This window comes from Merops nubicus, unplaced genomic scaffold (assembly GCF_000691845.1).
Source record: "Merops nubicus isolate BGI_N331 unplaced genomic scaffold, ASM69184v1 scaffold44940, whole genome shotgun sequence".
NCBI lineage: Eukaryota > Metazoa > Chordata > Aves > Coraciiformes > Meropidae > Merops > Merops nubicus.
Window position 1 is genome coordinate 1 of NW_008584362.1, and position 24340 is coordinate 24340.

Sequence of the window (24340 nt, forward strand, 5' to 3'; positions counted from 1 at the left end):
GGTCGGGCGCGTTCCTGCCTCCTGCTGTGGGCCAGTTCCCGCAGACTTTACTTATAAAATACCGGCAACTTCTTCGGGAGCTGCCTCCGGTGCGTCCCCGGCTCTGGGCAGCCCCCTCGCGGGTCTGACACCGCTGCGGGTCTGGGTTAAGTTCACACAGTTTATTTTGACATGAAAGCCCCTCATGTCAGTAGGGACCGAAGCCTGAGCTCTGTTCCCCCTCCGTTCTGGAGGTCCGCAGCTTGGATGTTATTTTATGTAACGACATTACTGGTGTGCCCTAATCCCATCCCTGCGAGCCGGTCGTGGCTTAACCCATCTCTGCAGCACGGCGAGGCCAGCCCACGGCGTTTCTCGGGGCATCCGTCTAATGTAACTACTCGGATATCAAAGATAATTTAATGACCAGAATTCACTGTGTCACGCTCCAGTATAAAGCACATGCTCTTTTTCAGGCTTCTCTATGCAACAGGCTGAACAGTTTCAGTCATTCATCTATGCCTGCTGAAATGCTAAATTCTCATTTAAAGTAAGAGTGATCTCCGTAGTGTTGCCGCTTGAGGCTGACTTGTTGAAATCATGCAATGTGTAACCTGCAAAACAGAATCAGGTTCTGATTATCTTTCAAACACTTTAAAATGTTTTAAAGATGATGATGAAAAGGTTGGTTAGCCTTTGGCCTAAGGTCACCTAACCAAGTGCTTCTCAGCATCCTTGTGGGGAGTGTTAATTATTGTTATTATTACATGCGCATTTTATCATGTCATGTGAAGTGCTTGAAAGTTTGCATTAGCTTGAAAGTCAAGCCAAAGGATTTCTGAACGCTTTAAAACACTTTAAGGTTTAGATGTTGCTATAATAATTTCCCTGATGTTATATTTTTTAAAAATTCTTTTCCTGTTCTTATACTCTTACGCTGTTTTGTTAGTTTGGGGTTTTATTTTGGGTGATGCGTTTTTCTGATTTGTTGCTGACTTTGAAGTATGCTGTACTGATAACCTGTTTCTAACAAAAGTATAACAAAACATAATATTGCAGTATGAAGAGTGGACTGGATTGTATCATTCCTTCTGTCACAGGATTTTTTTCACCAAACTATAGAATTGATTTTTTTCTTATCCTGAAAGACTTTGCACTATCCAAAAAGAAAATATAGAAGCAACTATCATTTAGCAATGTAGACTACTGCTGCACATGCTACACATCCTACTCTTGGCACTAAAATAATAATATCTCAGTGTTTGTTCCACGATGTGGAAAAAAGCTAGTGCTTCTAGTAGGACTATGTTATTCTGGGCATAGCTGTTATAAAATATGTAGTTGCAATGCATTGTTTGTTAGTTAAAAACAAACAAACAAACACCCAAACGAAAACAAAAACACACACACTTTTTTCCTTCTGCCTCTTGCATGATGATCAGTCGTTGGCTTCTGCTTCTGCGGCTGTGCTGAAGAGGAGTATGCCCCTCCAGAGCTGGGTAGCTGGCATTGATGGGTAGGGGTAATAACTCAAAGAAGGAACATAGTGCTGTTTTCTTTTTGGTAATTCATCAGCTCTTTTGCCTGAGGTGTTGTGTGTGATAGGAGACCAGAGCTTCTGTTTAGTGGTATCACTTCCAGATCTTGAAGTCTGTCTGCTGTGGGCAAGTAGGATTAGAAAAAGAATTAGGGGAGAGGGAAGTCAACAAGTCAGCAGAGGAAAAGGAACAAGGACAACGATGCAGCAGTTTCCCTCTCCTGAAGGGAAGAGGCTTAAAGGAAGTGAAACAGTCTTGGTAGCTTTAATTCTTTTAAATAGCAGTGCTCCATCAAACTTAGGATCTGAGCATCTTAAGCAGATGTTGTTTGCTCTCTAGGATAGAGAAAGCAAAGGGCATAATGTCTTAGATGTTTATGCTGGCATTTTAATATAAATATTTCACCTACCAGGTAGAGGGACTTGGCTTCTTTGGAGCAGCAGGCGAGTGAGGCTTGGGTGAGTATAAGCAAAAGAAGACCTTTTACAGGAATGTCTTTGCTTGCCTGCTATTAAAAAAAAAAAAAAAAAAAAATCAAACCAACCCGCACACAAAAAAAAGCCTTAGTAAAAGATATTTTTTTAAGCCTGGCTAATAGTTAAAGAATCACGTAGAAAGAAGGAAAAAAAAAATAACATTACACTCAGAAACAAAAGTAAGGAAAATACGTTCTGCTCTTGAAGACCGTACTAAGCAGAGTATGTTGTGTAATAGGAAACAAATTCACACAAACTGTGAAAGGAAAAAAAGTTTAAAGAGAAGTGTAGGAGAACTTCTTGCATCTTCATAAAACATCCAGGTACGGCAAACACTGCACAGCACATACTGCTTCTTCTAAAATACTTGGCATAGTTTTTGTGCCTTCTCTGAAATTCAGAGATTGGCATTTTGAATGTTTTAGCCTGGTCGTGCTATTTTTCTGTCTGCATCAGAAATGTTACTTTGACAAACTGCCGTGGATGCAGTCACAGTCGTGAGGAGTATAATTGTTCGTGTAATACACTTGTAGCAGGCATTTAGCTGCTGTGGTAATAAGCACTGTACAGTCCACATGGAGGTACAGTGGTGCTCTGGGTGCTTGTCAAACTGTACAAAATATACATCTGAATTGAGGCAGAAATAGCAACTGGAGCTATTCCTGCAGAACAAATGATTCATACAGGTGACTGAGGACTTTCAGAATTGCCAAGCTGCCAGGTGGCAGTTCAGGTTTTTCTCTCACAGGGGCTTTGGAGGCAAGGCATTGTCACAGAAGGGTGTTTTACTTGTCTAGGCGGTGGCGTGTGCGCGGCGGCTGCCACGCGTGGCCTGAGCTGAGGTCCTGCTGGTGGCCAGTTGTAATGTACTGCTGCTTCAGTAACCTCCTGGAACAAGCCTGCCGTTAGATTGCTGGATGGAAGTTCAGTCTTCCTGGGGCCCTTGGAACTACTATTATGCTATTAAATGTGCATTTTCAAAAAAATAAATAAAAATACAGAGGATTTTTTACTAGGATTTGTCATTAGGTTTATGAGTTAACTGTGTAGAAGAGTTTTTGGTTACATGTTGATGACTGATAGGGATTTTAACCAATGTATATATTCACATCTCCATCAGTACCCCAGATTCTTAAATGTTAGATGAACATAGCAGTTCCTGGGACACCTTGCCCTTCTCAAGTGCTGGAGCGAGCTGTCTCCCAGGAGCAGGGGCGCAGCTCTGCTGGGGTGACTCGAGTCTGCACGCCCAGAACCACCCCCGGCACCGGCTCCTTGATCACCTTGGTGGGACTGAGCTGCTGCCCAGGGCACCTCGGGCTCTGCATTCCACCCGCGGCTCCTGCTGGGCAGCAGCATCCTGCTGGGCAGCAACTGCAGGAGCTCGCCCCCCGTGTTTCTGCTCGTGTAAGGCGTTAGTGACAACTCTCCTCACGCAGAAATTCCTGCAGTCTTTACCTTCAGTAATTCTTCTACTGTTGTTCTTGACCTCTGCCACAGACCTTTCCGTTTGTTCAAATCTATGTTCATTGTAGACAACATAACATATGTACTACTCTGTTCGAACTCAGTTTTGAGCTCAGAGTGCCAATAATGATAAATTCTATTAAAATAGGACTTAACTGCATCTACAAAGTACTTTCCTTCACAGCGAGTTCAGATTTTACATCTGTGCTTCCCTATGTGTCACTGATTTTTACTATACATTTTTACTTACAGTTTATGAAAAAAATATGGTAGTTAATTGTGAATACCAGGAATCTTTTAATGAAGATCTTGATGAATTGGGGAAGTTTAGAAAGCAGATAGATATGCTTTGTTGGGAGCATGAAGCATGCCTAGGTTATGCAGCTCCCTGCGGTCTTTTTGTGGCCCCGCCACATTTCCCCCCACCATAGACCTACCAAGAAAAATCTTGTCTTGTAGAATACTTGAATAGATCCTCATGGGATTTAAATCACGTTTAAATATTAGTATTATAAAATGTGTAGAATTAAATACAAAGATAATTATGGGAACAGTCAGATTAGGTGATATGCTCCTTTGACCTAGGAGGACATTGTCATTCTTAAATGGTGCTACAAATTTATAGCTAAAAGATTGCTCCAGTCTTTGAGAAGCTGAAAGTATTTCGAATATTTAATGACTTTTTTGAGGATTTGTAAATGATCCAGAAGCTCCTTGGACCTGGCACTTGGAAGGTTTGGTTGGTTGTCACTGAAATCAGTGTTGGTACAGATTAAGTTTCAACCCCCTTTCCTAGTTGTGTGTGAAGAACAGTGGAATGGCTTGAGGTGCATTTTCTAACAAAAGCATAGCAAAGAATAACCAGTAAAAAAGCAGCAAAGGTCTCCTTTCTTTCCTCTTTACATTATGCAGCGGCAGGAGTTTTGTCTCCCGTGTGAATGTGGATGGTGATGGTGGTGTTCTGGTGTGGACATCAAAGTATTAATGTGATGTTGTGTTAAAAAGGGCATCAATCTCTGCCACGCTGTATGGAAAGAAAGTAAGGTATAGGTTGGTATTAAAGATGATGTCCTTCCCTTTCTTTGCATATGAGAATGTAATTTATTTTTTTAAAGAACAGGTCATTCCTCCTAGATCAAGCCAGGTTGAAAAGTGGGTTAGTTGTTCCATTTAATAGCAGAGGAAGGACCAGTTCTAGGGCTGGTGGTGTGGCTGTTGCTGGGTGACGTGAGATGGTGGTTGTTGAGGCACGTTGCCCTGGGACACAAGATAAGTGTCACTAAGATAAGTAAAAAGCATACCCTGGAAGTTGTAGAGTGGAAGGAGAATTTCCTCAGAAGGAACTGGTCCTTTTTGAGGGAGGGCCCTACAAGGCACGGTTTGCTTTGGCAGTGGTAGCACGGCCTCACTGAGAACTTGTGTACAACTGGGCTTGCAACTGTTATTCTTTAGATTCTGGCTGCTCTTGGAGAAGCAGTATGTTTTGATAAGTAAAGACTTTTATGCATAGCATCGGTTTCACCACAGTCTGATGGTATATGTGCAGACTATAACAAAATAGCTGAGATACTATCTGAAAGTGGGAATAATCACGGGGTGCTGTCATGTGCTGGTGGGAGGAGGGTTCTGAGCATAGCTCTGTTGTAGGAGAACACTTTTCCTTTACTTTTCATTTTCAAAACAAGAGAATAAACATAGCCTGAGCAGTCTGCACTGGCATCTGACTTGGGAGCAGTGCTGAGTGAAGGATTCTGCTCAAAGGAACAAATGCATTTTAACCAACAATGCTGAAAAACTGCACAAGTATGATGGTTCATTTTTTTGGATTGTGCTCCTCTAGTGCTGCTTTTACATTAGAGACTTTATATAAAGGCAGGGATCTTGTTGGCAGACAAGACAGTAAGAAAGCAGCATCCTTAAAGACAATGTAGTTACATTAGATACTAAGGTTTGATACCACAGTTGACTTTTTTTATTATTGCTTTTGATATAATGTTGTTCTTTTTTACTTTCTGTTACTTATTTTCTGAGTCTTTTGTCATACTTTTAGTGTAGATATGGTTACTGATGATTGTGCTAAGGTGCTTGCTTTCTACAGTTCAGTTTTTCCTTATGTTGTTAAAAAATGCAGGATTAAGCAGGATAAGAAGCTCAGAAGTCTTTAGGTATACATCTGAAGTAGCAGTGGGTCTATAGAAGCTACTAAACTGGTAAAATTATTCATAGATAAATTAGACCAATTTCAACACATGCTTTACTTGAAATTAATAGAGAAGATATTTTATTAGACAGCTCTGAATTTAGCACAGTTTTTAATTCGCTCTGCTGGGGATGTCTGTCTCTTCCCTTCCACTGCTGCTGGATGGTGAGCATGCCTGCCATAATCCCTCTGCCACTAGATGTTGCTGTATGAGTGATTGATAGGATCTTATCTGATGCTGGATGGATTAATCTCTAAAGGAAAGAAGGAGATATCACTGAAACAGTATCACTGCCTATTCTGAAATTAGTACTTTGAGATGTTTGCCTGAGAATTTTTAGCATTTATTGGCTCTGTTACATTATTCATAATTTCTGTCTTCTATACCCAGCAGTATGCTAGTCATTATTCCAATTAGGCAGGCTTTTCTTTTCATATGTCTGTAGAACTCGTGGTCTCGGTAGTGAGGAAAAAACCAAAATGTAACTCAGCCAAAAAGGTTTTTGCTGGAACTCTGTTCTGTAGCCTCTGTGGCTTTTAATTCAGTGAAAGATGGCAGGGGAAAAAAATTGCTGTATGTTGCAGCATGAAGAATAAACACTTTTTAGGGGAAATATTTGTGTTTACTTCACTTTGGCTGTCTTCTAAGAAGTACCTTGTTGGTGAAGGATTACTTACCTCGTTGGGGGTTTGCTGTGTTTATTCTACACAGAAGTCTACAAACAGAAGAACTCCATCAGGGTAAACTGAAATTGTCCTAAGGAAAAATTTCATTGCATGGATTGTGTAAAGTCATTGAGACTGAAGTAAAGCTGGAAAGGAATCGACAATTTAATAAAAGAAGAAGTTTGGAATTGGATTTGGGGAATCTGGGCTTGGAAATGCCTCAGGTAAGTCTGTTCAGACTTTTTTGTCATCCATAAATAATTTTGCTTCCTTATTAGAAAAGAAAAAAAAAAAAAGTGTAAAACCAAATTTGACTTGCATTAGCAGGGAGAATTTCCAAGCAGTTAAATGGGGTATAATTTTTAGGGTCCCAGTAGGGCCCATGGTGGCAGCTGTGTTACTGCTCTTGGTACTGTTATTTGTTCACACAGCAGGATTCAGCAAAGCTGTTGTCTCCAAGACTGTGGATGCCTGGAGAACAGCCTTTTATTACTGCAGTGATTCACACATCAGCACACTGAATGACTTTCAGCAGTACAGTGTTTCTTCTTTCCCAGCCCTCAGGGCAAGTGTGTCTAGGAGAGAAACAGAGGTCTGGAATGAAATGCGGCAGAAAGTCTTGCTGCCCATTCCCTGCAAGCCCACCCATCCTGCATAATGTTGGTGGGTTTGGGGTGGGGTTTTTTTGCAAAGTTCCGCTTTGCAAAAGTTCTCAAGAATATGACACTCTTTACTTAGTTGTAATAACTTCTGCTTTTGTTGCAATCTCAGGTGAAAGTTTTGTGAGTTCTAATGATTCTTAAAAGGGCCGGGGCTGCTTTAGTACAAAATGGTTTGTGTTAGGCTGAAGGCCCTGCAAGCGTGGAGTGCCTGTTGATACAGATCTTGCCAGTACTCGCTCTCCTCTCCTACAAATGCTAACATATCCCTAAACTTGGCAAACACAGGAGAATTTCAAACCAACAAAAAAGAATGAATGAGCAATGCTCTTGCAGCTATATGATGAATACAAATGTGTCCTTTGATGAAAGAACTGCATGTTGTTAGCTGCTCTTAAAGCATTCTCTCGCTCTGTGAAATTATGTGCTTATCTGTAGGTAAAGCCTTCTAGATGCAAGTGTAGCATAAGTTCAGAGACTTAGATGAAATGGCAGTACTCTTTATGTTTTATTGAAGAAAAGAATATGCTTTTTTTATACATGCTTCAAATGTCACTATCAATTCTGTTGTAGCCCAGTGTGAGTGGAATGGACCCTCCTTTTGGGGATGCCTTTCGGAGCCATGTGTTTTCAGAGCAGACTCTGATGAGCACGGATCTCTTGGCAAGCAGCTCAGATCCAGACTTCATGTATGAACTGGTGGGTCATCTTTCTGTGTGCGTACACAGCTTCCCCTCCTCGACTCATGGCCTGAGCTCCTGTAGTAATCAAGGGCTATTGGTTCAAGAATGCCAGAAGTTTATTTGCTCCTGCTCGCTACTGACTGGGGAAGAGCCTGACTGCTTGTCCAGCAAGTGTGGTGCTTGCTCAGTGGGTGCCTGTTGAAGCTGCCCCCCGGGAGGGGCTGGGTGTGCCCCCTGGGAGGGGCTGGGTGTGCCCCCTGGGAGGGGCTGGGTGTGCCAGGCTCACATGGGCCTGTGCTGGTGTTACCTAATAGTGCTTGAGGCTTGTCCTTACCGTCTTTTCTGCAAGGGCAGCTGTCTGCTACTTCACCCAAGATGGAAGGGGAAGCAAAATAAAAGTTGGCTAGTTGATGCATGAGCTACTTTTACTAGCACTTTTTTTTTTTTTAATTCTCTGCCTGTAAGGAGAAAGGTATCTCATAGTCATTACTGATTGTGTTAGGATGGGTATCTCCAGGGACTGCTAAACTAAAGCATATTCTATGAAATGTACAACAGAGATAAACTGAGGTCAGTAGAGACTAGAACAGCTTGCCTGTGATGTCTTTCATATTATAAATACATGGATATTGATATTCATGTAGTTCCTGATGACCAGATGAATTTGCAATAGCTGAAAAAAAACCCAGCAGCATTTGACTTGTATCTTTAGTAGTCCCTTCAGAAGGATCTGCTGCTGAAGCACAGAAGCTGGGTCTCATTCTGACTCTCCAAAGAAGCTTTTAGCTGGAAGTTGAGGTGTCTTCATACCCTATTAACTCTCTTACACTTTACTGAAATTTAACCCATCGTGCTAGATTAAGTAGTGGACAGAGACAATTCCTACTTTTTTTAAAATTAATTAATTTTTAACTTGTCTTATGATGCACAGGACAGAGAAATGGACTATCAGCAAAGCTCCAGAGACAACTTACTTTCCATGGAGGACTGCAAAGACCTTGAGAACTTGGAGTCTTTTACGGACATCCTGGACAAAGAGGCTGCTCTTACCTCAAAGTGGGAGCAGTGGGACACCTACTGTGAAGACTTAACTAAGTACACTAAATTAACCAGCTGTGACATCTGGGGAACAAAAGAGGTGGATTACCTGGGCCTTGATGACTTTTCAAGCCCATACCAAGATGAAGAGGTGATAAGCAAAACACCGACTCTGGCTCAGCTTAACAGTGAGGACTCCCAGCCTGTCTCTGATTCGCTCTATTACCCTGATTTGCTCTTTAGTGTGAAACAGAACCCCTTAAATTCTTTGCTACCTGGCAAAAAAATCACCAGAGCAGCAGCCCCAGTCTGTTCCTCCAAGAACGTGCAGGCAGAGGCACCTTTGTTGGACTGTGTTCAGAAGGCAAGCAAACCTGCAGCTCAGCCTGCTTCCAGTACACAGATCATGGTGAAGACCAACGTGTACAGTAATGAAAAGGTGAACATCCACGTTGAATGTAAAGACTACGTTAAAAAGGCAAAAGTAAGGATCAATCCTTTACCCCAGAGCAGACCCGTGCTGAGCCAGACGCATGCTGACGCAGCAAAGGAAAACACCTGCTATTGTGGTGCTGTAGCAAAGAGACAAGAAAGTAAAGGCATAGAGTCCCCACACAGTCACAGCACGCCTCCTGTTCTGCCTTTCAAAGAGACGCAAGAACTGCTCCTCAGTCAAGCCCAGGAAACCCCAGGGCTTACTGTGGGGGAGAGCAGTCTTTCTGCCAGCACGTTAGTGTCAGATTCTTCACAGAAGAAAGAAGAGCACAACTATTCTCTTTTTGTAACAGACAGTTTGGGTGAACAGTCAGCCAAAGGAGACCCTGAGGAAGATGAGGATGATGAGGATGATATTGAAGATGAGGACCATGATGAAGGATTTGGCAGCGAGCACGAGCTGTCTGAAAACGACGACGAGGAAGAAGATTATGAGGATGATAAAGATGATGACATCAGCGATACTTTCTCAGAACCAGGTACCAGCAATGTTGGGCTTTATTAACGTGGAGGTTAATGGATTTGTCTGCCCAGTGGGAAGGAAAGCTCTTGTGAATGCTTTATAGTTACAGATGAGCAACACTGATCTTAAATTACGAACTTTCATGCCACATTTTCCCACTGCTTTGCCGAATGCAGTTAATGAAAACTGTGCAAGGTCTCCATTGCCCTGTTTCAGGAAGAGCTGCATAAACTGCGGTCACAGAACAAAAATAATAGAGAGTACAGGAAACCTAGCTTGTATCCTAAGTTTGTAGAGCAACTACCAGCAGTTGTTGTCATCTTTTCTCGTGGCTTGATGATAGGATGTGCAGAGCTTTTTCGTGCTTCAGTAGGTTGCTGTTTTGAACTTATCCAGAGTTGTATCTCTTGATAGGTGGTATGAAATCAGAGCCTGAGTGAAATAATTTCATAATTATTTAAGTCCTACTGTAGGTACAGTTTTCCAGAGAATCCAAAGAATACCTACCACTGAAACTAATAGAACCATTTCTTGGTGGTTTTCAGCAGTAACACTTAGTGGGTCTTCAAAGGATACTGAATTCCTCTCTGCTGCATATAGAAATGGAGCCTTAACAACAGAAATAAGAACTAACCTTCACCTAGAAGGTAACAATCGGTCATGTTGTGTAAAAATAAAATCTGAAGGGAGAGGGACAGGTCTGTAACCAAGTATTAGTTTCATTATAGAATGTATTATAATTTCACATTTTGTAAATGCTTTGTAGTAGAGTATGAGAAGTAAGGTGCTCACACATTTGGCAACGTGTAACCTGGGGTGGAGAAGCAGTTGGAACTATGCTTTTTTTAAAAAGAGCAGCTTTCCCTAAAGCTTGTCAGTGTTTGTCATAATGAACTCTCAGATTAAATTATTTTCAAAGTAAATTTTCTGAGTTGGCATTAAACTTGTTAAGCATTATGCCCTTTATGTTACTTTTACATGTACATAACACATTTTTATTAGCATTTTAAAACCTCTTCCTCCCCTTTTCTGAATTGAACTCCTCCTACTTTCTAGGGCTTTGAGTAGCTGTTAGAGCTCTGTAATGATTGCTGTACTGCAGGGTGCCTGGCAGCCCACGGAGGCGTGGTGCACAGAAAGCCTGGTAACCTTGAAAAAGATGTCCTTTTAAAATGCTGGGATTTCAGTTGGTGGAATTACATTAACTATTTGCTGTTTGTTCAAATTTTACTGGCAAGCAATTGTTCTTGCCTTCTAAACACAACTGCATCGTGCAGTACAGTAACTGAGGAACTTGGCATAGACAAGCCTGGCAGAACTTTTAACCGACTGAAACCATTCACCTCAAGTATGGTGATATTAAAAGTTTCACCATAGATTTTGATTATGTTGGAAGGTAATGTCTCCAGGTATTTTAACTATGTCATTCTCATATTTTGTGTTGCTTTTTTACCTTTAGAGTAAAGGTAAATGTAGTGGATAAAGTTTCTAAAAACAGGCATGCCCCAGGAAGATTTAACATTCTATAGTACTGAAAGGAAAATCAGTTTATAAATTTAGAGTAAAAATGTAATTTACTGAAAGGACAAAAATTTGTTAGCTCTTGCTGACCCTCTGATGTATTTTATACACAGTTTGCTTTTGTTTGTTCTTCTTCACATGTGTTTTTGGAGTACATGAAATACTTTCTTAGAGCGCTAGTGTTGTCTGAAGAAACAGATACAGTGAACTTCAGGAACCTGGAGTAATTAACAGTGTGACTGGCTGCTGGGCAAATTTGGGCAACAGTCTTTTTATTGTCACCATGATATGAATTTAGCAATTTTGGCCACCTGCAAAGGTAATCTATTATGGGAATGACCAGCCCAGACCTTTTGTAGTATTTTAAACTTTTTTTTTTGCCATTATTAGTATGTTTTACCTGTCTCATTTAATAGAAATACTTGTAAATGACTGCTGCTCCCATCAGGTAGTCAAGAGATTCCAGAAACAGGAGATGCAACTGATTCAGTTTTCAGTAGCGTTGGAGAAGAAATAGCTGAAAGGGAAAAGAGCTTGTAGAGACCTGGAGATTGTTTAAAGAAGTGGCACTGTATCTATTCTGAGCGCCTGGACCATCAGCTGGGAGAAAAAGACTCAAATGGTTTGACAGGAGTCAGTATGATTAAATGGTAAAGAGAAGAGGGTTCTGATTTAAGTTTGGTAGGGCTGTTTTTGCTTTTAATCTGGTAGGGTGCAAAAGTCATGTCTGTCCTGTTCTGTATTTTACTTACTTCACCATGGTGAATTTAAACCTAAAACCACAGTAAGGGATGTGAACAAAGATTTTTAGGAGGGCCCTGCGAAGGGTTTGAAAGGTAAATACAAGAACCCTTTCAGATTTCTTAGAAGCCCTCCAAAGAAAGCAAGAATGCCACGTGATCTTTGCTAACAGGAGAATTCAGGAAAGATGAGTGCAGGACAGAAAAGCTACACAGATCTGTTGCACTCCTGTGTGTCACAGACTGGGTTAGGGCATTGTGCACTAGATGCAACTTTAAATGTCAACGTTAGAGTTGCAAGGCAGGATGCATTAAGTCAATTTAAGTTGCTAACTTAATTATAGTTTACATAAGCAAACAGGAAGTCTGGATTGTAACCTTGTACATTTGTACACATCAGCTCTGAAAGGGATTTGTTTTCATCGGCTGCCTTAATTCTGTGTTATCTTGAAGATGGGCTAAATTTATATATAACTATATAATGAGTTACATAGCTTGATGTGTTTTTTCAAGTGGAAAGTGGGTTTTTTAAGAGTATTTTGATACTTATATCAAACAGCATTTGGGTAAAATGGAAAAACAGTTTAAAATATTTATGGTATTTGGAACTATACCTAATGTAAACTGTCAATAATTTTGACTATACAAAAAATGGTTTATAAAGCATGTTACATTGTGTGATACTGTCTTTTTAATAAAATAGAGAATCAAAGTAAAGGACTTGATTAAATTATTAGAAATGGAATTTTAGAACTGTTTACATCCTTCTGCACACCTAACTTTTTTTCATAGTCATCATAACCTCATACTTCGGGTTATGAGGTAAGAGTCAAACCAAAGCAAGAAAGTTTGTTTTTCCTCTTTCAACTGTTTTTTCAAGTGCAAACAGACTAATTGAAGGGACTGTCTTAAAAAGAAGAAAGTGTTCTTTGTGCTACTGCTAAAAGATGAAGGAGAGTTCAAGCATATGGGGTCAAGGCTTGTTAAGCTTATGCTCTGTGCAGTGGTTGGATTTTCTTTAAGCTTCATCAATGTATGGGATGTTTTCAAAAGAATTCTTTTTTAAGTAAATACAAACTACTACACAGCATTATAGTACAAAAGCTGCAGTCGTTTGGGTTTTTTTAACCTTAGTGTATATTGTCTTTATTTTGTAAAGCATGTGCAGGATTTAAAAAGTGGTTTGTGTTTAATTACAGTATAAATACTTATGCAACGTGCGTAGTGGCAGTACAGCTTCCATGTACTTCACTAATAGTTCATACTATCAAGTGCATCAGAATATACCTCTAAAATACTGTGCAGCTTTACTGTGAACCATTTCATTTCATCCCAGCAAAGGAGTGAGGAAGAGACTGAAGACCTTCTGTCTAAATACCTTCAATTTAGATGGTCTTTTCTTAGGGGCTTCAGGTTGTTGTCCTGATAATGGAGCCCCCATCCTCTAGTCTAATAGAGATGGGTGGTTTGATTTATTTCTCAAAGGTATTCGGACTCAAGGAAGAGCAGGAGTTGGACTCAATCCTAATGGGTCCCTTCCAACTCAGAATATTCTGTAATTGAATAATTTTGCTTTCTTAGCCTTTTGCTAATCCATCTTTATTATCTGCTTCTCTTTCCATGCTTTGTGATTCGAGATTAATTAAACTGTGGAGACAAGTTAGGATTATGTTCCAGCAAATTCATGGAAAAAGTTGTAAGGTTGGAAGAACACTCTCCGACAGCTGTTGCCTGTACTCTGCAGTGGTGGGAGTGTGGGGGAAAAGAGCAGTAGAGCTTAAGGGGTCAGAGAATGTAAAGCTGCTTTCAGTGCATAAATAATAATTTGTCTCTTTTCAACTACTGAAATCATCACCATCACTGGCTCAATGTCTGTCCCTGGATTTAAGTCAAGTAGCCAGTAGTAGCTGATGCTGAAAAACCAAGTCTATTTGATAACAGACTTGAGTGTATAATAGCTAAAACAGGCCTCATCTGTGATTTTGCTCTTAACTTGAATACTCTGTCCACCACTAAAAGGCTAGAGGCAGTTTTGTCAACATAATGTAAACAATGCGATGCATCCTTTTAGGGTTTGAAAATGATTCTGTGGAGGATTTAAAAGAAATGACTGCAATATCCTGTCGGAAAAGAGGCAAGCGAAGATACTTCTGGGAGTACAGCGAGCAGCTAACGCCATCGCAGCAGGACAGAATGCTGAGGCCGTCCGAGTGGGACCGAGACACCCTGCCGAGTAACTTGTATCAGAAGAATGGTCTCCACCATGGTAAGAACAGAGTTCTACTTGCAAGAGAACATCTTTCCTTCTGACACCTTCAGTTGTCAAACTCTTGTCCTTGCAAGTGCTGAGAAGTTGTGTTTTGGCCATGAAAGTAAATCATTAAAGCCCTGTAAGTCTGTTGCTCAATTAGCAGAGTTCTGCACAGTGTCCAAGGAAGGCACAGTGAATATACAAGTAGTAACTTTCAGTGTGGTTCCTTCCAGAGGATGGTGGATGAATTGAGAATTGTGACTTCCAAAGGTTTTCAGTAGAAGTCCCAAGAGTTTTACATTTTCTCAGGGAAACACTGTAAACATATTGGATGAGTCGCTTGAGTGATACTTGCTCCTTGTAGCTGTTAGTTTTAGTCTTTTCTTGTGTGATCTGAGAGACAAAGTTCATGTTAACTGTAGTATGAACTAAAGGACAGGCAATAAGGTATAACTCTGTCTTTCTACTCCTCCCTACTTGTTTCTCCCACCTATGTGAATGCAGCACAGCTAAGCAGTTACTTTTCTGTGAATAAACTCTTTCTTTAAAATACCCTCTTAGAAGCCAGTTGGTCTAATAATGGTGTTTTATTCTTCTAACTTTTTGATTAGCAATTTTCTGTATGGCACACGTAACTATGTCACCCAGAACAAACCACTCTTAGGAGTAGTGTTTGTGTTCTTGTCACAGGACCTCTTTGGTAGGCTGCCCCTTTTTATTTTGGCTTTGAAGGAGAAGAAGAAAACGGCTTCCATGGCTGTAATGTTATTGTTCCCTTACAGTTGGAAATTGCTATCTTTAACATGGCAGTTTACTTTCTGTTAAACCAAGAGATTTTTTTTTTTTGCTGTTGTTACTTGTAGATTTATTCAGGGAAGAAAACTTTTTATTTTAGATCTCCCTAACTTTATATGCTTATTTATCTTGTAGAAGTCCCTATCACTGCTCCTTATGAAATCTTATATCCATGCTTGTTATTAAACAATGAATAACCAAACATGCCCTGGGGACTCAGTCCCACTTGGAAGGACAAGTGACCTTTAAGTCAGGTGCATATTCAAGGGATTTGTAGGATCCAACACTATTTAACATCCAGAAGCTACAGAATATAACACATGCAGGATTTTATTTTTTTTCATATAGGCATGTACCAAGGTCATCTACTACCTCAGGTAAATCACACTAAATTATCAGATCTCTCAGAAATATTTCTGGAGCAGCTTTTGTTAGCTTTCTTATAAAACATTTTCATGCAATGTCTGTAACAATCAGCATTTTTAATAGAAACCTAGAAAAAGACAAATAGTAAAGGCAGAGAATATTAAGGAATAAAGATTTTTATCTTGGATATGTGTATTTCCTCAGGAAAAATAGGTCTTAAATAGCTTCAAAGACATATAGAAGTGGTACAGTAGCCTTTATGTGGGTCATTGAAGCTCAGTGTCACTGAAGATCATTTCAGTACCAGGCCTTGACACTCTTAATACAGAATTTTAGGAATAAGATTATTTAGGAATGTAATCCACTTGAGCGTTCAAGAGCATATACTGGCTGAATGCGAGTTAGAGTTGGGGCAAAATAACTGGGTTTGAACTTGTGGCATAGGTTTTGCAGCACGGTTGTGTGTGTACTGTCTATCACATCCAGTAGCCTGGCCAGCACTATTTGTTCTTATCTGATCCGGACATAATATGAATTGTGCAAAGCAATTTGTCTGGAAATAGTCTTTCTATTGTGAAAGGCCATAGGGATCACATGATTCCAGTCCATTCTCTTGTAATAAACAAAGGAACTTAAACTGCACCCAAAAAAATACATATTTAAGAACGTTTCTTTCGTAGGTTTCTGTGCACATTGTGTCACTTCCCGACCCAATTTTCTGCATATTTAAAACAGGAAAATACGCAGCAAAGAAGTCACGGAGGACAGATGTAGAAGACCTGACCCCCAACCCCAGGAAACTTCTACAGATTGGTAACGAACTGAGGAAGCTGAATAAGGTGATCAGTGACCTGACGCCAGTCAGCGAACTCCCCTTAACTGCCAGGCCGAGATCAAGAAAAGAAAAGAACAAGCTGGCTTCCAGGTGTGTTTTAGATAGCACTACATGTATTTGGATTACTACAGCTGTATGATTAAGATCTATTTTTTGCCTCACGAGATCCTGCTTCGTTGTGGCAGTGGCAGTTCTTGCAATGGGCTAATTACTAGTTTATCTAAAAGCAGGCAACTGGCACTTTGCAGATACACTTTTCCTGTTCCCTAGATAACGATCCATTTCCATTGGGAGCTGGCCTACTTAGCTGCAGGGCAAATGATTGATACAGTGAAAAAATCTGCAAGTGTCAAATGTAAGCAAATACAAGTAGCAAGAGTGTTTCCAGTGAAGGTGGATGAGTAGATAGATGATTTTGTACATCACGGCTCTGGGATTAGCAACTGATAAATTCGTTTGGCAAACAGTCGTGCTTATGGTATTCTGGATTTTTTATTAGTGTTCTAATTCTTCCCCTCTTCTTACTATAGGGCTTGTAGGCTAAAAAAGAAAGCCCAGTATGAAGCCAATAAAGTAAAACTCTGGGGTCTCAACACGGAATATGGTAAATACAACTCTTCACATCTTCATTTTGCTTCTGTTCAGACAAGTCTGTGTTTTGCACCCTCATGTAACCTGGGTCATACCTGGCACTTTATGGAGAAAACAGAGTTGGTATGAACACAGCAATGTTGTTGGTACCAAACCAGTCCACTCCATAAAGTGTACATAAATTGGTCTACTTGCCTTGTTGAGCTACTTTACAGATGCAAATTATGTAAATGTATGCATGTAACATAAATATTTTTAAATATGTTTACAGATGTAAATTATTACATCTTAGTTTTACAGTTAATGTGATGTGACACCTTTCATGATTACAGGTAACAGTGTGTGGACAGCTGTGGGTCTCTTTTGCTCCAGGGAGAATGTGCTGTAAATCTAATTCAGGTTTTTTTCTTTGCAGATAATTTACTGTTTGTGATCAACTCTATTAAACAAGAAATAGTTAATCGGGTGCAGGTACCTAAAGATGACAGAGGAGTCAACATGGAACAAAAGTTGAAGATACTTATTAAAGACACTCTTGGTAAGCAGCAGACTAAATGTGTTTCTGAGTATGTGAAGAGATGCATAAGCTATGATACGCTAGATTGCAAACAGCTTCTGGAATAGAGAAAAGAAAGAGGTGCTTTCTAATTTCAGTTGATCCTTTCTTTTGGTTACTAACCAAAGTGTTCATTTGCTTTGTATTATTTATAGGAATGTACAAATACATGCAAAAAGTAATAACCTTACAGCACATTTTCCTGCCCTGCCTTTTTAGGACTCCCTGTAGCTGGACAGACATCAGAATTTGTGAATCAAGTTTTAGAGAAGACTGCAGAAGGAGACCCCACCGGTGGCCTTGTAGGGCTACGAATACCAATGTCAAAAATTTAAGACATGGCTTCTGCTGTTCTCATTGGTCAGATTCAACCTGTGTTGTCAGGTACTTCATTGTAAATTGCATTCTGGTCTTGCATGTCAGTTTAGCATTATGTAAACACGATTAGGTTCCATTGTTTTTCAATAACAATGTAGTAAAACAAATCAAAGCATGATATAAAATGCTTAATAGCATTTTTGGACCATAAACCAGGTAGTTTCAAAGCTGCTTTAAGCTTAAATACAGAGATGAGGATTCTTTTAAAAATTATCTAGGACCAGAATATATCACTTTTGTTTTAGAGGCAAAAACATGGTTTTGCTAGTAAAAATTTTTAGCATATGCCAGACATTGTGACAGGTTTATGCACCAAGCAAAATAAGAGGAAGCGTTTCGGGTTGGTTTTTCTTTTGTAAAGCTATCGATTAGGGAGTTTTTTGTTTGGATTTTTTTTTTTAATAATTGGATTTTCTTTTGTTCTGAAAAAAGTGTAAGCTTTCTTTGCAACCATTAACTTGTACATAGCACACGTGGCATTAGAGCTAGTGTGCCATATAAAACTTTAATTTTCTGAGCTTAATATAGTATTTAAATGTCTGTGCAAGCAAGAGAAAAAAAGTATATTCTTTGTGCCTTGTATTTTGAGGGGAGAGCTGTCAGTATAAGCTGGTAAAGTTTTGTATGAAGAAAACCCTGAGGGGAAAAACAAGATGTATAGATGGAAAGATTATAGGTTTTAATGTATTTGTTTCAGCTCTTAAAATTTTTGAATGTATATAGGAATATGTTGAAAATGTAGATATATGCCACAGAGTCTATGTATTGTATAAAAGATGGCTCTAGAAAACTCAATTTCGGTACTTTGGCCGGAAGAAAACAAATACTTGCACATTAATGCGATTGTTTATTTTTGTACCAAAGACAAATGCAACTGATATGGCGAACTGCCAGTCTAAGTAAAGTTTTGCACAGCTTATATGATACTGTACTGAATGTAAAAACAAATGAAAAAAGAAAAAAAATTAAAGGTCAGGGTTAGGGATCTTACTGAACTGTGAATTTTTTTGTTTGGGTCCAATTATCTACAGAAGGAGCATTCATACATAACAATATTATTTTGCTGTTCTTGTAGTTCGCTTCCATGGTAGATAAGTTGGTGGCCGTCTCGGAGTCTTTAAATCTTTTTTTCTCTGCACTTACTGTAGGAGATTTTAATATATTTGGATTTTAGTAAGCTATTGGTAAAATAGTTTTCAACTTTGAGAATTTAAAAAAAAAAATATTTAGCTTGTTGTAGTATACTTCCACCAAACAACCAAAATAAAATTATTTTTATTGTAATGTGTATATATGTAAAGAGAAAAAAGAGCTACAGATATCTAATTCCTTAGTTGCCACTTTTCCAGTTGATGTATTATTATGCATGTGATGTTTCCAAGGATCGACACAGGCTTCAAACAAAACAAAAAAAAATTTATAGACTTTTATATTTTTGTACAGGTATTTAGAAACGAGCTTCTTCAGACTTATATGTGACTTATTCTTGTTAATTCAGTAGTTTCTATGATTGAGGAATATTAACACAGTTCTTATTTGCTCTTCTGCTAATAAGAGTTGGCTTTGTAGTCAGTGTTAACGTACCGATTAAAAGCTTTAGCCTTTGGTGAGAAAGTCCTTTATCTCGAGGCAAGATCATTCTCTGGTTTCATGGACCCCCCTTTTCCTCCCTGTTCTTTCTCTCCCTATTTAAAGATGACAAAACACTGTTTACTGAAAATAGAAATACCAAATATTTTCAAATGTAGCTGCTGAAAAAAAAATGCAAAAGTCCATGAAGGCTTTCTCCCCACTCCCTTTGGGGAATCTCTCCATTTCTAGTTTGTCTTGAGTTTGTTTGTACTGTGATTCCTTTTTGTTTATAAGTAGATTATTTTTATATCCGAGCTTGTAGTATAAAAAAGGACTGAATCGGCAATAGTGCAGTAGGAGTGGCCGATGAAGGTGGCACTCCTGCCATGGGCTTGTGAGCCTCCACACAGCTTACTTCGTATCTCAATACTTTGGAAGACTCAAAAGGGAGGAGGAAGCCAGAATACCACTACTGAGCTGTACAGAAAGTCTTTCCTACAAGAGACTGAACAAATACCCATAGCAATTTAGGCAAAACTTTGTAAATCCACTTAAGACTTGCAAAATCTGAGTGGAATGTGGGTGGTTTTGTTCCAGGTGGTTGTGTTGTTGTTGTTAGGGTGAGGTGAGAGTTGGCTGCTGCTTTACACGGTGGGTCAGATGTATTCCCTGTTGTAATTCTTGCCGAAGTTGCAGTTACTCTGGAGATGCACACGGCCCATAAAACCCCGACAAAGAATGTCTCTTGTGAAGTTCAGGCCATGTCTGTACCAAGATTCGCATCCTGTTGTTCCTGTCTGATGCAGGGTGTTATCATTGTCAGACAGGAGAGGTCCTTGTGCTATACCCAAGCCGTGTAGACAAGGCAGCATTTCTAAACATTGAGGGAGCAGTTTTGCAATCAGGTAAAAACTTCCATGACAAACTGAACTGACAAAGTATTAAAAAGCCCCTTTTTTACTGCTCAGAAATACTGGGCAAATGTAACTTTATAGCTTTTTATTTTTTTGTCTGAAAACCAGAATATGATTTTGGTCTAGCATTTCAAAGTAGACTTTGAATCTTTAGTGAATTCCATACCCTTGCATTTCAGTGTTTTCTATGTATTATTTTAAGTTAAAGCTTTTAAATAGTTGAGCTTTTTAATGTTGACACTTTATTTTGTAACTATTTATATGTATGTATATCTTAGAAAAGCACTTTGTTTAAAAAAAAAAAAACAAAACAAAAAAACAACTGCGTTTTATATGATTCCTGCCACTTGCTGCTAACTCTGGGCTGGTCAGAATGCTGCAGCGATACTTGATATAAATAAAACCTGGCAGTAAAATGTAGAGTAAAGGTAAGACCTTCTGCTGGTTTAACTTTATTATAAAGGTGACATAGGCAAGCTGTGCAGCTTTACATTTTAACCAGGGGACTCTGTGGCATTTAAACCGTCTAGAAATGGTTGTACTTTAATGCCAGTAACAATCTGCTTCCTCTAGTGTCATTAAAATATATACATGTAGTGTATACTTATCACAAATGAAAATCTTATAAGGGTATGAAAACCAACAAATGTACATGTTCTGTTTTTTGGCAATTGTGGCATGCATTTTTGGATGATCTTTAGAGAAGACTGTTTTCTAAAGATTTTCAGTGTTCATACATGGTCTGTGGATCTTAATGAAGTCCTGGATTTTTTTGTTTGTTTCTGAGTGTAGGCATTGTGAATATTCACTTTTAATCCTACGTCCAAAAACAATTTTGATTTAATATAAACAAAAGCTGTTCCTTTTTCTGATACACTGGATTCTCTAGAATTTGTTTCCACATTAAAAGCATGCTGTCCTAACCGCGCTCGCTGAGGTCTCGTCAGTCTGAAGTTAGGTGCCACACGTTGAATTGATGGACTGCTTGTTCTGCTGTACCATGTATGACTCTCGTCCTTTCCGACTTCCTTCATGACAGATGATGATGTGGCTTTATATTGTGCCTTACTTGTACATCTAGAACGAAACGTTTCTCATTCCCTCTGAACTCTACAAACCTAACCCTTCTGAAATTGAATCAGAACTGATAAAAGCTTCCTGAGGAAAGTCCCGGTAGATCTGATTCCGGTTTCTCTCGGTAGTCCTCCTTTTGTATTTATATGGAAGACCAGTTTTTGAATGGCCTTGCAAAATGTGGGGGTGCTCACAAAGGGTGTTTTTTAGCCCCAAAACCCCTTTTGCTAACGCTTCCTTTTATGGTTTATTGAACACATCTACTGATACTTGGTGAGTACTTTTTTTTTGGATGAGAGAGATTTACTACTAAAGCTACGTTTACGTGTGGGTGGGCTGGATTTTCTTATCGTACCAGTTGAAATCATTGATTTTAATAAAGCTGTATTGCTGTAAAGCTGATGTGGGCGTCAGGCTCAGCTGTGTTTAGTTTTTAATTATTTATAGACAAACTTTTTTCCATATTAAGAGGGCCAGGAAAAAGTTTGTTTTTAAAAAACAAAAACCCAAAAACAACAACAACAAAAAAACCCAAACACCAAGCAAACAAGCCAACCTAAAAAGGATGAAGGGTCTTTGAACTAATCTAGAAGCAACCAGATACTTGTGAAATATAGTGGTGTCAGTTTTGATTTTATTTAAAAATACTCCCTCCCTAATATTTATCTGATATTTGCCTTCATTAATAAAACAGTTAGCTTATTCACAAATATAAAGACTGGATGTGCTTTTCTTTTCCATAAATCATTTAAACATAGCTTGCTTTTTTTTTTTTTTTTTTTATAATCTAAAAAGCTTTATCAGGAGAATTTCAAAGGGTTGTATACAAGTTGCCTTCAGCAGAAATAGCAAATGCAATTCTGTTCCTCAAACGTGCTTGCTAGTCTTCCTGAAATTCTGTTGAGGCATAACCCAGTTATGTACCGTGAATGTTAGGATCTGTATTTGGCCTTGAGACCTGAGTCTCAAGAATGCATCTAATCATGGCTGTATTTTATTTTTAAGTTGGAAGCTTCAGTTGGAATCATCCAGTTAAGTGTGCTGCTAAATGTGGTCTTGGCTTATTGACACAGCCTTGCACACAGATGAGGTTTATTTTGTTTACCCCAGGGATCGTGTGAAGTACATTTCAGTTACTGCTTCAATGACTGATTCTTTTTTCTAACTGTATTAAGGGCATTAGTATGTTGAGAAAACACCACTCTTTAATATCTCCCAATATAAATTGGGATTCTTAAATGTCATTAATGAAAGATGGCACTTTTAGGTTCTATCATCTTTACAGCATACAAAAATGCTTCTATCTCTCTACATTTTACATTTAACAATATGCCATGTTTTCTCCCCCAGTGCTCCTAGCATGATAAGAAGGTGTGTGTGCACACTGAATTATAATCATCAGCCTCTTAGACATTCATGAACTTCCACAAGAGCAAATACTGACTATGCATTTATTGTCTTTCTAATGAGCTGTGGAGACAGATCTGTTTTAAGCCACAGGTTTTTGTTGTGGGTTTGTTTGTTCTTTTTTTTTTTTATGTTTTTTTTTGTTAAAAAAACAAATAAAACTCCAAACTTTTTAGATAGCATCAATGATCAGTTTTTCTTGAGTTTAGAATATTTTGTAGTCAGGTATCCATGATAAGTCAAATTTGGGTGAGTTAACTAGCTGCTGTAAGGAAAACTTGTGGATTGGATTTGGTATTGGCAAAAACACACTCCGCTCTTCTTAATCTTCTGATTAAGAAATAGAACCTAGTAGTAGCACTTAATTTTACCAATCTTTCTTATAATGGTGGCTGTTCATACATTCTGATTTGAGTCATCTATCCTCCCAGAATGTTGTGTCCAAATAAAACTTACTGCTCAGTATTTGTGGTTGGGTGAACTCTTAAGGCTGATGGCACATGTGGATGCAGGTAATTGACAGGATTTAAAAATAAGGCATTTTAAACAAAACATGGCATCCTGTTCTGCCTATGCTTGGGGTCATGACTGTAATGCTGTCCTTGATGTTCTGTAATCAACTTCCAACTGGAGCTCAGAAAAACTTACTGAAAGTCTTGTCTCTGTTAGAAAATAAATTTACCTTGTTAAAAGCATGATCTGTTAAGAGTTGCAATGTTTAATGTTGGTTAATAGTTGTGCAGTTTTTATTTTTTTTTAAAAGAGGCACAATTAAACTATTGACTTTGTTTACTCTGTCACCCTTGATCCCTAGCACTTCTATTCAGATACAAATTCATCAATGTATGCAACATCCTTTGTAATTTAAAATAAAAATTGTGGAGGAAATAATATTGTCTTGAATCATTGTGCACGTGGAGCAATAGCGAACGGTTTGTGCTCTCTTGAAGTAAATGCCCTTAGTCTTGTGTTGCTGTCAGCAGCTTTCCTTTGGAAAGGATCACAGCTAGGTAAGGAATAACTTGTCTCCCCCTGCCCTGGTCAGTGCTCATATGAGCAGCTGCCTCACACTGCTGCTGGGACAAGCATGGTGTGACCACCAGGAGAACCTGGACTGCAACCTACCAGGCCCTTTTACTAGCTCTCTGCAATGGCCATGAAAATGGGACTTCACCACCTGCTCGTTTTGTCCAAGCCTGGTTTGTCACATAGATGTGTGAAGAAAACGGAGCACCAGGTGAGGACTTTGTGGAAAGAATGAAAGGGCCATTGCCCTGCTGTCCCTTTCCTCCTCAGGGTGTTCCCCCAGCCTCCTCACACTGACACCAGCCCCCATCCCTGCTGCTGAGGGTCGGAGACCTTGGGCCTCTCAGCACAGAAACCTTGGCAGGTCTGTCAGGTGTGAAGCTGGGCAGCTTCCGAGGCCAGTGCACCCCTGGGTTTGCCACTGCTTCTCCCGGTGTCAGGAGAGGTTCTGCTTTCGGCCATATTTCGACCACCTGAGGGCCAAGCGTCCCACCTTAACCCTCATGATCCCATAACCCCGCTTGTCGCGCTTTCACAGCCGGCGCAGCAGGTGTGGGTACCCTCAGGACCGTAAGATCCGTACTGCGGGCAGCACCGGGGCAGCTCACTCGCGGTACCCAGCACGGGGCCTCCACCGCTGCACGGAACCG

General features: G+C 39.5%; 1 protein-coding gene across 1 annotated transcript; it reads left to right on the forward strand.

Moving 5' to 3' along the window:
* Nucleotides 1-6372: 6372 nt before the first annotated feature.
* On the forward strand, nt 6373-17654 carry CREBRF (CREB3 regulatory factor). Its single transcript, XM_008943878.1, has 8 exons — nt 6373-6550; nt 7559-7684; nt 8600-9680; nt 13997-14191; nt 16073-16262; nt 16703-16776; nt 17179-17301; nt 17539-17654. The coding sequence occupies exons 1-8, from the start codon at nt 6542-6544 to the stop codon at nt 17652-17654; spliced, it is 1914 nt and encodes a 637-aa protein (XP_008942126.1). The 5' UTR covers nt 6373-6541.
* Nucleotides 17655-24340: the final 6686 nt, after the last annotated feature.

What these genes read in the sequence shown, in the direction of transcription:
- CREBRF (XM_008943878.1), top strand. An exon ending in GAAGAATGGTCTCCACCATG is followed by an intron (nt 14,192 to 16,072) that starts GTAAGAACAGAG and finishes TATTTAAAACAG; the next exon opens with GAAAATACGCAGCAAAGAAG. An exon ending in ACTTATTAAAGACACTCTTG is followed by an intron (nt 17,302 to 17,538) that starts GTAAGCAGCAGA and finishes CTGCCTTTTTAG; the next exon opens with GACTCCCTGTAGCTGGACAG.